The sequence below is a fragment of the Salvelinus fontinalis genome, chromosome 29, assembly GCF_029448725.1.
Source record: "Salvelinus fontinalis isolate EN_2023a chromosome 29, ASM2944872v1, whole genome shotgun sequence".
NCBI lineage: Eukaryota > Metazoa > Chordata > Actinopteri > Salmoniformes > Salmonidae > Salvelinus > Salvelinus fontinalis.
The window spans coordinates 40,892,599-40,906,553 of record NC_074693.1 but is presented as its reverse complement, the minus strand read 5'-3'; the positions used below and the strand labels follow the sequence as shown (position 1 = coordinate 40,906,553).

At 42.3% G+C, this 13,955-nt stretch overlaps 2 protein-coding genes across 6 annotated transcripts in view; both read right to left on the bottom strand.

Annotated features, from left to right (window-relative positions):
* LOC129827982 (transmembrane anterior posterior transformation protein 1 homolog) overlaps positions 1–8,935 on the bottom strand; it is a 36,106-nt gene extending 27,171 nt beyond the window's left edge. Inside the window, exons 1-2 of one of the 2 annotated variants that reach the window (XM_055889335.1) lie at positions 8,573–8,935; positions 5,457–5,587 (exon numbers count right to left, since the gene is read on the bottom strand). In XM_055889335.1, coding sequence (XP_055745310.1) covers positions 5,457–5,587; positions 8,573–8,765 — 324 coding nt within the window. In that variant the 5' untranslated portion in view covers positions 8,766–8,935. Of the gene's footprint in view, positions 1–777; positions 2,601–5,456; positions 5,588–8,572 lie in introns of those variants that run through there. The other variant, XM_055889336.1, reaches the window with a different exon arrangement.
* A 1,997-nt stretch (positions 8,936–10,932) lies between these two features.
* The window catches only part of LOC129827981 (LIM domain-binding protein 2-like), a 94,708-nt gene continuing 91,685 nt past the window's right edge, over positions 10,933–13,955 (bottom strand). For all 4 annotated transcript variants that reach the window (XM_055889333.1, XM_055889334.1, XM_055889331.1 and 1 more), the window contains exon 9: positions 10,933–13,459. In XM_055889333.1, the coding sequence (XP_055745308.1) occupies positions 13,229–13,459 (231 nt within the window). In that variant the 3' untranslated portion in view covers positions 10,933–13,228. The remainder of the gene's footprint in view (positions 13,460–13,955) is intronic.

Sequence of the window (13,955 nt, the reverse complement as noted above, 5' to 3'; positions counted from 1 at the left end):
AATTTAAATCACATTGTTCAGAAAAAGTTACAATTATTGAGTGACAGGTTGGCGCAAAATCGGTATCTCTGCGGCGCTGTACCAGCACCATGGACAGAGCACAGAGCACGCCACGGAGTGCGTGCGAGATTGTGTGTAGGGGGACTATAGACAGCCACTGGGTGGTTAGGTACGACTCCTTTGGGTCTCCATAAAAAATGTTGTTTATAACTTTGCTCATCTGTGGTGGGCTATGTGAAAAACGTGGAAGGGTACGTGAAAAACGTGGAAGGCTACGTGAATAACGTGGAAGGCTACGTGAATAACGTGGAAGGCTACGTGAATAACGTGGAAGGCTACGTGAATAACGTGGAAGGCTACGTGAATAACGTGGAAGGCTACGTGAATAACGTGGAAGGCTACGTGAATAACGTGGAAGGCTACGTGAATAACGTGGAAGGCTACGTGAATAACGTGGAAGGCTACGTGAATAACGTGGAAGGCTACGTGAATAACGTGATACGCCTCCGCCTGTATATACACTGCTCAAAAAAATAAAGGGAACACAAACAACACAATGTAACTCCAAGTCCATCACACTTCTGTGAAATCAAACTGTCCAATTAGGAAGCAACACTGATTGACAATACATTTCACATGCTGTTGTGCAAATGGAATAGACAAAAGGTGGAAATTATAGGCAATTAGCAAGACACCCCCAATAAAGGAGTGATTCTGCAGGTGGTGACCACAGACCACTTCTCAGTTCCTATGCTTCCTGGCTGATGTTTTGGTCACCTTTGAATGCTGGCGGTGCTTTCACTCTAGTGGTAGCATGAGACGGAGTCTACAACCCACACAAGTGGCTCAGGTAGTGCAGCTCATCCAAGATGGCACATCAATGCGAGCTGTGGCAAGATGGTTTGCTGTGTCTGTCAGCGTAGTGTCCAGAGCATGGAGGCGCTACCAGGAGACAGGCCAGTACATCAGGAGACGTGAAGGAGGCCGTAGGAGGGCAACAACCCAGCAGCAGGACCGCTACCTCCGCCTTTGTGCAAGGAGGAGCACTGCCAGAGCCCTGCAAAATGACCTCCAGCAGGCCACAAATGTGCATGTGTCAGCATATGATCTCACAAGGGCTCTGAGGATCTCATCTCAGTGAATTACCCTATGTACCTTGTAGCCTATATTCATTGCAAATTGGCCTTGCTTCAGTGTGTAGGGTGCCGTCCATCATGCGGATACAGTGCAGCGGAGATGGGCTCCGTATTTCCGCACCTTACCTACCACTTCAAAAGCACTCAGTGGTCTTGGAGTCTCTGCGTTTTAACTTAGTTTATTGCGGTAGTGTGATATAACTCCTCTAGCTACACAATGAGATAGCCAGCCTGACAGCTTAGTGGAGTCTGCCACTAGCGCAGTCAGTGTAGTCAGCTCAGCTATCCCCATTGATCGGTGTCTGTGCCTCAATCTAGGATGGGCAAAACTAAACATGGCAGTGTTCGCCTTACCAATCTCACTGAAATAAACACCTCCTCCAATCCTGTCATTATTGAAAGAGATTGTGATATCTCACATCTCAAAATAGGGCTACTTAATGTTAGATCCCTCACTTCCAAGGCAGTTATAGTCAATGAACTAAGCACTGATCATAATCTTGATGTGATTGGCATGACTGAAAGATGGCTTAAGCCTGATGAATTTGATGTGTTAAATGAGGCCTGTCCTCCTGGTTACACTAGTGACCATATCCCTGCGCATCCCGCAAAGGCAGAGGTGTTGCAAACATTTACGATAGCAAATTTCAATCTACAAAAAAAAAAAACGTGCGTTTTCATCTTTTGAGCTTCTAGTCATGAAATCTATGCAGCCTACTCAATCACTTTTTATAGCTACTGTTTACAGGCCTCCTGGGCCGTATACAGCGTTCCTCACTGAGTTCCCTGAATTCCTATCGGATCTTGTAGTCATTCTAATTTTTCGTGACTTTAATATTCCCATGGAAAAGTCCACAGACCCACTCCGAAAGGCTTTCGGAGCCATCATCGACTCTGTGGGTTTTATCCAACATATCTCCGGACCTACTCACTGCCACAGTCACACTCTGGACCTAGTTTTGTCCCGTGGAATAAATAATGTGGCTCTTAATGTTTTTCCTCATAATCCTGGACTATCGGACCACCATTTTATTGCGTTTGCAATCGCAACAAATAATCTGCTCAGACCCCAACCAAGGATCATCAAAAGTCGTGCTATAAATTCTTGGACAACGCGAAGATTCCGAGATGCCCATCCATCCACCTACCCAAGGATGTCAGAGTACAAAAATGAGTTAACCACCTAACTGAGGAACTCAATTTAACCTTGCGTAATACCCTAGACACAATCGCCACCCCTAAAAACAAAAAACATTTGTCATAAGAAACTAGCTCCCTGGTATACAGAAAATACCTGAGCCCTGAAGCAAGCTTCCAGAAAATTGGAACGGAAATGGCGCTACATCAAACTGGAAGTCTTCCGACAAGCTTGGAAAGACAGTACCGTACAGTATCGAAGAGCCCTCACTGCCACTCGATCATCCTATTTTCCAACTTAATTGAGGAAAATAAGAACAATCCTAAATGTATTTTTGATACTGTTTGATACTGTTAAAGCTAACTAAAAAGCAGCATTCCCCAAGAGAAGATGGCTTTCACTTCAGCAGTGATAAATTCATGAAATTCATGAACGAAAAGATCATGATCATTAGAAAGAAAATTACGGCCTCCTCTTTAAATCAGAGTATTTCTATAAAGCTCAGTTGTCCTGAGCCTGCACAACACTGCCAGGACCTAGGATCATGGGAGACACTCAAGTTTTTTAATCCTATGTACCTTGACACGTTGATGAAAATAGTCATGGCCTCTAAACCTTCAAGCTGCATACTGGACCCCATTCCAACTAAACTACTGAAAGAGCTGCTTCCTGTGCTTGGCCCTTCTATGGTGAACATAATAAACGGCTCCCTGTCCACCGGATGTGTACCAAACTCACTAAAAGTGGCAGTAATAACGCATCTCTTGAAAAAGCCAACCCTTGACACAGAAAATATATTTTTTAAACGATCGGCCTATATTGAATCTCCCATTCCTCTAAAAACATTTTGAAAAAGCTGTTGCGCAGCAACTCACTGCCTTCCTGAAGACAAACAATGTATACCAAACGCTTCAGTCTGGTTTTAGACCTCATCATAGTACTGAAACTACACCTGTGAAGGTGGTAAATGATTCGGGAACTTAATGTTAACTTTCACTGCTATGCGGACGACACACAGCTGTACATGTCGATGAAACATGGTGAAGCCCAAAAATTGCCCTTCCTGGAAGCCTGTATTTCAGACATAAAGGAGCTGGATAGCGGCACATTTTCTACTTTTAAACTCGGACAAAACAGAGATGCTAGTTCTAGGTCCCAAGAAACAAAGAGATCCTCTGTTGAATCTGATAATTAATCTTGATGGATGTACAGTTGTCTCAAATAAAACTGAAGGACCTCGGCGTTACTCTGGACCCAGATCTCTCTTTTGACGAACATATCAAGACTGTTTCAAGGACAGCTTTTTTACATCTACGTAACATTGCAAAAATCTATAACTTTCTGTCCAAAAATGCAGAAAACTGAATCCATGCTTTTGTCACTTCTAGATTAGAATACTGCAATGCTCTACTTTCCGGCTACCCGGTTAAAGCACTAAATAAACTTCAGTTAGTGCTAAACACGGCTGCTAGAATCTTGACTAGAACCAAACATTTATATCATATTACTCCAGTGCTAGCCTCCCTACACTGGATTCCTGTTAAGGCTAGGGCTGATTTCAAGGTTTTACTGCTAACCTACAAAGCATTACATGGGCTTGCTCCTACCCATCTTTCCGATTTGGTCCTGGCGTAGACGCTGCCGTACAGAAAAAGTGGTCAAAGTGGTCACAGGCCTCCTTACTGTCCCTAGAATTTCTTAACAAAGAGCTGGAGGCAGGGCTTTCTCCAATAGAGCTCCATTTTTATGGAATGTTCTGCCTATCCATGTGAAAGACGCAGACTCGGTCTCGACCATTCAATCTTTATTGAAGACACACCTCTTCAGTAGGTCCTATGATTGAGTGTAGTCTGCCCCAGGAGTGTGAAGGTGAACGGAAAGGCAATGGAGCAACGAACCGCCCTTGCTGTCTCTGCCTGGCCGGTTATCCTCTCTCCACTGGGATTCTCTGCCTCAAACCCTATTACGGGGGCTGAGTCACTGGCTAACTGGTGCTCTTCCATACCGTCCCTAGGATGGGTGCGTCTCTTGAGTGGCGTGAGTCACTGACGTGATCAACCTGTCTGGGTTGGCACCCCCCTCGGGTTTGTGCCATGGGGGAGATCTTCATGGGATGTACTCGGGCTTGTCTCAGGATAATAAGTTGGTGGTTGAAGATATCCCTCTAGTGGTGTGGGGGCTAGCTTTGGCAAAGTGGGTGGGGTTATACCTTGCCTGTTTGGCCCTGTCTGGGGGGTTTCGTCGGACAGGGCCACAGTGTCTTCCGACCCCTCTAGTCTCAGCTTCCAGTATTTATGCTGCAATAGTTTGTGTCGGGGGGCTAGGGTCAGTCTGTTATATCTGGAGTATTTGTGTGTGAATTTAAGTCTATCGCTCTCTCTCTCAGGACTTGATTCCCTGGGACCATGCCTCAGGACTACATGGCCTGATGACCCCTTGCTGTCCCCTGTCCACCTGGTCGTACTGCTGCTCCAGTTTCAACTGTTCTGCCTGCGACTATGAAACCCTGACCTTTTCACCGGACGTGCTACCTTGTCCCAGACCTGCTGTTTTCAACTCTCTAGAGACAGTAGGTGCGGTAGATACTCTGAATGATCGGCTATGAAAAGCCAATTGACAATTACTCCTGAGGTGCTGACCTGTTGCACCCTCTACAACCACTGTGATTATTATTATTATTATTATTATTATTATTATTATCTGACCCTACTGGTCATCTATTAACATCTGTTATAATCTCCACCCCTCATAGCCTAGTTCCTCTCTAGGTTTCTTCCTAGGTTCCGGCCTTTCTAGGGAGTTTTTCCTTCTACACCTGCATTTCTTGCTGTTTGTGGTTTTAGGCTGGGTTTCTGTACATCACTTTGAGACATCGACCGATGTAAGAAGGGCTTTATAAATACATTTGATTGATATAAGCAGAATTCAATATAATTCATATGCAAGAACCCACCAAAATTGTTCCCCCTCGCCGATTTCAATTGCCCCCTTAGTCACTTTATCCTGGCGCCGGTTCTGTCTGGTTGGCTTGGTAATTAATATTGACCAAATTAGTAATTTCTACCCTCTTTCGCATCAAATATGCATGCTGCTGAGACTGAAGTAAAATTGTAAACATTCATGGTGACAGTGCTTCAAACAACAGTGTGAAAAAAAGTCAAGGGGGTCTCTACTGTACCTACCTTTTCCAGTTCTCTGGGAATGCGCATGCATGTGTACACTCGCTCTCTGCGCTCGGTGTATTTTGCTTCGTTGTGCTCCAGGAAGTAGCCACGGGTCAGCTCAGCACACATGAAGCGAGCCAGCGACGGATCTGGAATAACATGATGACAACACTTAGCGCTATGTTACAACAAGGCTATTGTCGCTCCAGTTTGCATTACAGTATTTTGGTAAGATAGCTGTGCGTACGCACGGTTATCAACATAATGGCCAAAATACACAGTACCAGTCAAAAGTTTGGACACACCTACTCATTCAACGGTTTTTCTTTATTTTTTAAAACTATTTTCTACATTGTAGCATAATAGTGAAGACATCAAAACTATGAAATAACACATATGGAATCATGTAGTAACCAATATATATTTTATATTCTTCAAAAGTAGCCACCCTTTGCCTTGACAGCTTTGCATTCTTGGCCTCCTCTCAACCAGCTTCACCTGGAATGCTATTCCAAAAGTCTTGGAGTTCCCACATATGCTGAGCACTTGTTGGCTGCTTTTCCTTCACTCTGCAGTCCAACTCACCCCAAACCACCTCAATTGAGTTGAGGTCGGGTGATTGTGGAGGCCAGGTCATCTGATGCAGCACTCCATCACTCTCCTTCTTGGTCAAATAGCCCTTACACAGCCTGGAGGTGTGTTTTGGGTCATTGTCCTGTTAAAAAACAAATGATAGTCCCACTATGCCCAAACCAGATGGGATGGCGTATCGCTGCAGAATGCTGTGGTAGCCATGCTGATTAAGTGTGCCTTGAATTTAAAATAAATCGGAGAGTGTCACCAGAAAAGAACCCCACACTATCACACCTCCTCCTCCAAGCTTCATGGTGGGAACCACACATGCGGAGATCATCCAATCACATACTCTGTGTCTGACAAAGACATGGAAGTTGGAACCCAAAATCTCAAATTTGGACTCATCAGACCAAAGGACAGATTTCCACCAGTCTAATGTCCATTGCTCGTGTTTCTTGGCCCATGCAAGTCTCTTCTTCTTATTCGTGTCCTTTAGTAGTGGTTAATTTGATTCACGCAGTCTTCTCTGAACAGTTGATGTTGAGGTGTGTCTGTTACTTGAACTCTGTGAAGCACTTATTTAGGCTGCAATTTCTGAGGCTGGTAACTCTAATGAACTTATCCTCTGCAGCAGAAGTAACTATGGGTCTTCCATTCCTGTAGCAGTCCTCATGAGAGCCAGTTTCATCATAGCACTTGATGGTTTTTGCGACTGCACTTAAGAAACTTTCAAAGTTCGGATTGACTGACCTTCATGTCTTAAAGTAATGATGGACTGTCTTTTCTCTTTGCTTATTTTAGCTGTTCTTGCCATAATATGGACTTGGTCTTTTACTAAATTGGGCTATCTTTCGTATACCACCCCTACCTTGTCACAACACAACTGATTGGCTGTAACGCAATAAGAAGGAAATATATTCCACAAACTAACTTAACAAGGCACACCTGTTTATTGAAATGCATTCCAGGTGACTATCTCAAGAAGCTGGTTGAGAGAATGCCAAGAGTGTGCAAAGCTGACATCAAGGCAAAGGGTGGCTACATTGAAGAATCTCAAATATATTTTGATTTGTTTAACACTTTTTTTGCTTACTACATGATTTCATATGTTATTTCATAGTTTTGATGTCTTCACTATTATTCTACAATGCGGAAAATAGTAAAAATAAAGATTAATCCTGGAATGAGTTGGTGTGTCCAAAGTTGACTAGTACTGTATGTGTTCCAACTGTGGGAAGCTCGACACAGAAAACAAAATATGTCCTAAAAGATAAGCATAATGTAGCCAAATAAGTATTCATATAAGAACAGAGCCAACTGAATTAAAATGCCACTTTATCCCTCATGCTTATCTAACATACTTGCTAAGGCTTTCGGTATGAGGAAAACTGAGCTACAGTGGCAGTCTCATTAATTACCATTCCACTTAGGAAGTTATGAAGTAAAGTACACAGCCTACTGGTATGCTGCACTTTTAAATAACACAATACTTATGTCATGCAATAAAATGCAAATTAATTGCTTAAAAATCATACAACGTGATTTTCTGGATTTTTGTTTTAGATTCCGTCTCTCTGTACCTATGATAAAAAATTACAGACTTCTACATGCTTTGTAAGTAGGAAAACCTGCAAAATCGGCAGTGTTTCAAATACTTGTTCTCCCCACTGTATGTATGTATGTATGTATGTATGTATGTATGTATGTATGTATGTATGCATGTATGTATGTATGTATTTGACAGGTTCTCACAATTTCCAACAGAAATAACTGTCTATTTTGACTGATAGTGCGATGATGACCTGATTTCACTACTTTTTGTAACAGCTCGGCGTAATTGTTACAGTACTGTATGCATACAAACTAGGCGCTCTCCGCCCATAAATTAGAGCAGAAGGCAGCAAGCTAGACTTTATCTTCTTTGACACACATTGGCGTGACAGGTAACGTTAGCATTAACATTAAACCGTGCTAAGCAAATAGCGTAGCTAACTAATGTTACTGTAGTTCACTATATTGTCATTGATCCCAACATCAGTGACTGTTGCCCCCTCCACGTAGGCTAGACGTCTCCTGCCTTGGCTAGGTGCGGTTCGTGACATCACGTGTACGCGAATTACCGGGAATTAAAACGTTGAAGGAATTAGTAGACACATTTAAAATATATTTGTAATGATCAGTTAGTTAGAATATATTATCACATGTTACTAATACAAAAGGTGAGAAAGACTTACTGAAAGCGAAGTATTCTTTTTTTTTTTTTTACAAACAAACAACTCGCAAGACAACACGGTTAAAATTGACAGTTCGAAAATCCAATGACATGCTTTGGTTGGTTGTGCATTCAGTCGGGACAGCCCCAATGACTGTGGGCCAGCCCAAAGATAGCTAAATAATAGAAAAATTGTTGAGCCTCTATGACATGTATTTTACAATGATTTTCATGCAATCGTCAGCTTCCAAGGCATTATTTCTAGACATATAGAGAGGTCGGTTTATCAGATAAAATGATCGTTAAAGACACCGTTTAAACCTGCGCGCGAGCCAGGGAAACCCACCTGAGTTATCACGTTCACGTTGCTCCCGTCTGACAGCGTTTATATCGTAAAAGCCCAATGTTTCCGCCAGATCTGGAGATTTACCGATTTCCCTCGACCTTGGTATATCATCCCATGGCCGTTTCTCCTTATTCTTGTCCTTATTTTCGGTTTCTTTTTCATCTGACGGCACAGTCCCCAACAAGTCCGCCATCTTCAATTTGCAGCCGCGTTGATAGCAACGTTCATGGACCAACCATAGAGATAGATAGAGGACTCAACTTTATACATGTGCCTTTAAAGCGTTTGTGACAGCATGGGCTGCGCCATTGAGGCTACAACCCATACTGATCCCCACCAAATCGGCGAGTTGACTACTTTGACTACTTTAAAATGGTGGAAGCCCTCAATGGCGCTGCCAATGCAACAATAGCCCTTTGGCCACTAGAGGCCTCTATCATTCTCTATGGGACCAACACAACTGTCATCGCATTGTCGCCAAGGAGTTGATACTTAAAATAAACAAACATACACTGCTCGTCGAACATCTCATTCCAAAATCATGGGAATTTATATGGAGTTAGTCCCCCTTTGCTGCTATAATAGCCTCCACTCTTCTGGGAAGGCTTCCCACTAGATGTTGGAACATTGATGCAGGGACTTACTTCCATTCAGCCACAAGAGCATTAGTGCGCTTGGGCACTGATATTGGGCGAATAGGCCTGGCTCATAGTCGGCGTTCCAATTCACCCCAAAGGTGTTCAATGGAGTTAAGGTAAGTGCTCTGTGCAGGCCAGTCAAGTTCTTCCACACCGATCTCGACAAACCAATTCTCTATGGACCTCGCTTTGTGCACGGGGGCATTGTCATGCTGAAACAAGAAAGGGCCTTCCCCAAACGGTTGCCACAACGTTTGAAGCACAGAATCGTCTAGAATGTATGCTATAGCGTTAAGATTTCCCTTCACTTGAACTAAGGGGCTTAGCCTGAACCATGAAAAACTGCCCTATATCATTATTCTTCCTCCACCAAACTTTACAGTTGGCACTATACATTCAGGCAGGTAGCGTTCTCTTGGCATCCGCTAAACACAGAGTCGTCCTGCCAGATGGTGTGCGTGATTCATCACTCCAGAGATCACGTTTCCACTGCTCCAGAGTCCAATGGCGGCGAACTTTACACCACTCCAGCCGACACTTGGCATTGCTTGTGTGCGGCTGCTCGGCCATGAAAACCCATTTCATGAAGCCCCCGACGAATGTTGCTTCCAGAGGCAGAAGTCGGTAGTGAGTGTTGCAAACGAGGACAGACGATTTTTACGCGCTACGCACTTCAGCACTTGGCGGTCCCGTTCTGTGAGATTGTGTGGCCTACCACTTCGCGGCTGAGCTGTTGTTGCTCCTAGACATTTTCACTTCACAATAACAGCACTTAGAGTTGCCCGGGGCAACTTTAGCAGGGCAGAAATTTGACTTCTTGGAAAGGTGGCATCCTATGACGGTGCCATGTTGAAAGTCACAGCTCTTCAGTAAGGCCATTCTAATGTTTGTCTATGGAGATTGCATGGGTGTGTGCTCGATTTTATACACTTGTCATCAACGGGTGTGGCTGAAATAGCCGAATCCACTAATTTGAAGGGTGTATTAATATTGATCAAACAAACATTATCAACACCGATTGTTGACACAACAATCCACCACAGATATGTACACAAGGTATGGGATTTGTATTTCACCTGACATCAATTAAATGTCTTTCCTTAGCCAAAAGACTTAGCACATAATCATAGACTTTTGCAAAGAAATAAGGTGATAATTTCAATCAAATGTCAATTAATTTCATCCCAATATCCCATCAATGTGAATAATAATAATGTGAATGATACATCAAATATTTGGATGTAATTCTTCTAATTGGATATTCAGATGTCCTTTCAATACCGCAAGATGATGTCAAAGATCCATCCAAATATTTCACACTTGATATCCTGCTGCTGCTTCCCTGCGTTTAGTAGCCTGATGCCTGAATGATTCATTGCTGACTAAAATCCTGTTCAAAGAGAAACAATTGGATCTATACATCTTAAATGCGCAATTGGTCTATTGATGAACCTGTTGACCCCCTGACCCTAAATAACGCATCATATTGATCAAGAAACTAAGAAGTGGTGGCTGACATTAGCCAATTTGTCATATTGGGAATACATAAGCACACAGCACAGTTATGCTGTAGTAACAGCATTTCAAATTGGCTACCTATTGCTAGACAAGAGGACAGGCAGACTAGAATAAAGGTATAGGAAAACAGATTGAGAAACAGACAAGCAAGGGCAGTTAATGCACAGTAATCCATACACAATGTCTGCAATAACCCAATCGGACCAATCTGCAAGCACAGTTTATTGGCACACATAATGGCAAAGCATATATACCAGACATCAGATATGACACAAAACATCTCTGCGATATAATGTACAAATTGTGCAGAGTTCTAATAATACCAGGTTCAGACAGCTTCAGAAATGTGTTAGCTTCCTTACAAATGCACAAATAAATACACAAAAGATCTTATAATAAAGACATCCACAGTTGTCTTCTTGTCATTTTGAAACAAAATCCAACATGAGGAGAGGAATTCAAGGAAGAATAGTCAATTAAAGAACAACTGGTAACACAAAAACAGGGGTTTTCAAACTGCAATTCTGTAGGGCCTTGAGTATGCTGTTTTTTCTGGATTTGCGGCTAATAATGAATGTATTTTTTAATCTCTACAATGAATCAATTTAGGAAATGTTCAAATGTTAACAGTTTTAAACATTTCTAAAACATTATAGTTTAATATCTGATCTGTGCACTAATTCATTGACTGGATATAAACATGTCAAAATGATCAATGAGCTTCTTATCGCTGCAAAAATCTGTCGGACAGACAACAGAATCCAAAAGGCCCTATAGAAATGTGAAACTAATGCAAATAAAAAAAGAGAGTGCGAAACAGCTGCCATGTACAAAATGGTTTCAAAATGGTGGCTAATCTTAAATGAATAAAGTTGTATGTCACACCTCTATGTACAGAGCTATAAACCTTGTAACAGTGTTCCCAAATGGATGACCCCCCCCCCCCCCCCCAAATGGCTGACCAACTCAAAAAGGTACATATATCAAACAAAAAAAGTTAAATCATGCAGGAAAAAGCGTTAAAGGCCCATTGCAGTCAAAAATGTGATGTGCCTGTGTTTTATATATATTTCCACACTATGAGGTTGGAATAATACTGTGAAATTGAGAATATTACGATGATTCCCTTTTTGTGTAAAAGCTGTTAGAAAAAATTCTTGCTTGAGGAATTGCTTTTTGCTAAGAAGCTAATTTTGTTTCTTTCGACATTTTAATTAAAAACAATCACAATGAGGTACTTAATTGTTACCCAGAAATGATTTGATATTGAGATGAAAACGACTGCATTAGAACTTTAATATCAGTTTGGAATAGGTCAGTCATTAAAGGGAAAGAACAAAGACAAATTCCAAAATAAGAAAAAAAACATTAATGCATTGGTGTACGTCAGCAAAGTTTACATACTGATTGGCAACGCACAAATCTGATTGCAAAGTATTTTGGGGAGAAGCAAAAGAACACCAATAGACTACAAACACGATCGAACAGGTTTGCGTGAAATAACAATCGGCGACGACTGCTGTAATTCTGGAAAGGAAATCCTGGAACACGAGTATCCCACTTGAAGCTGTCCATAGTGGTGAAACAGAGTCACTTTCCTTTTCATTGGAAATCGGAAAAAACAAAAACAACGTAAACAAACCAACAGCCAAATTAATTTCCAATAAAGATGAAAATGCTCAAGACGACGACGTCTCGGCCGTGGTGGATGCAGTTTTGGTGGCTGAGTAAAACCTTGCCGGTTCGTTCTCATTGAGGCTGATGCTCTTAAAAGAGACATTTTGTTTTAGATGTTATGTTTTGACTTCTACTGTCAACTGTCCCAGAGGGGTCGCAACCTGCAGATCAAAGGTCAAAAGGGCAACAACCACAGAATCCCACTACAGTTAAAGCTCAACGACTGAGAAGGTGTCCATGAAGAAGAATTCAGATGAAGACACTGGCCTTGTGTCATTCCCAGAGCAATCCCAACTTCCCTAACACTGGGAATTCCCAACAAATCCAAACAAAGGAATTCTAGGAAAAGTTGAAAAAAGAAAACCCACTATTGTTTTATGTCATCATTGCAATGCATACAACCTGTATGCATTTAGATGGAAAAGTAGTCTTTATCGAATGGATATTGCTGTGCAATGTCAGTCAGTTCTCTGTCTCAGTCTCTCTTCAGGATGTTACAGTGAAGTCGGAGAAGAATTGTTCTGGTATTTGGTGGAGATGATTGACCATGATGAGTGATAGTGACACCGTTGACCATGACGTGGAAACATTTGCCAACGGGGTTCAATTCAGTACGATTTGAGGTTCTGGAGGGCGCTGCCCTAGTGGGCCAAATAGGTACAGTTTTTCAAATAGATATTTTCCCTCTGTGTTTTACTGCGAGGACAACATGGTCTCATTAGAATATGTCCAAAAGAGTGACATTTAACCATTGGAGTTAAATGTCACCCAATTGTACATATGAGAGTTGGGGCACTGACTGTGCTCTTGGTATCCGTGTGTTTTACTGTGACGACTGCGGCGCTGTGCTCTCAGCCTTGCTGTCCTGGTTGTTGGGCGGCTTGCTGCCCCACAGGCTGTTATTGCCGAGCGCGGGCGAGCCGTTGAAGTCATCCTCGTCGTCCAATCCGTTGGTGGCATCGTACTGCGTGTTCTCCAGACGCGTGATTAGACGCTCGTCCTCGTCCCCGAACTCCCCGCCCATCAGGGTGGGCTCGCCCACCACCATTACGTCCTGGAAGGCAAATGAGAGAGGTCAAAGGTTAACGTCAGGTTAAAGGTCAGACATTTAAAGATACACATTGTTGCATGTGTGAGACATGGAATTCTGAGAGATGATATGTGATATATCGAATTGATTATACTATATTGATCATATACATTTTATGGTGTGATCTGCATGTTATACTAACTCTAAATCTTTGTCACAAATCATGTTGATAACTACATGAAATGTACAGGTAAATGCCAAAATAAAGGAAACAGGCACATAAAGTGTCTTAATAGGGCTTTGGGCCACCACGAGCCAGAACAGCTTAAATGCACCTTGGCATAGATTCTACAAGTGTCTGGAACTCTAAATCAAATCAAATTTTATTGGTCACATACACATGGTTAGCAGATTTTAATACGAGTGTAGCGAAATACTTGTAATGACAGTACAGTAATATCTAGCAAGTAATCTAACAATTCCCCAACAACTACCTAATACACACAAATCTAAAGGGGTG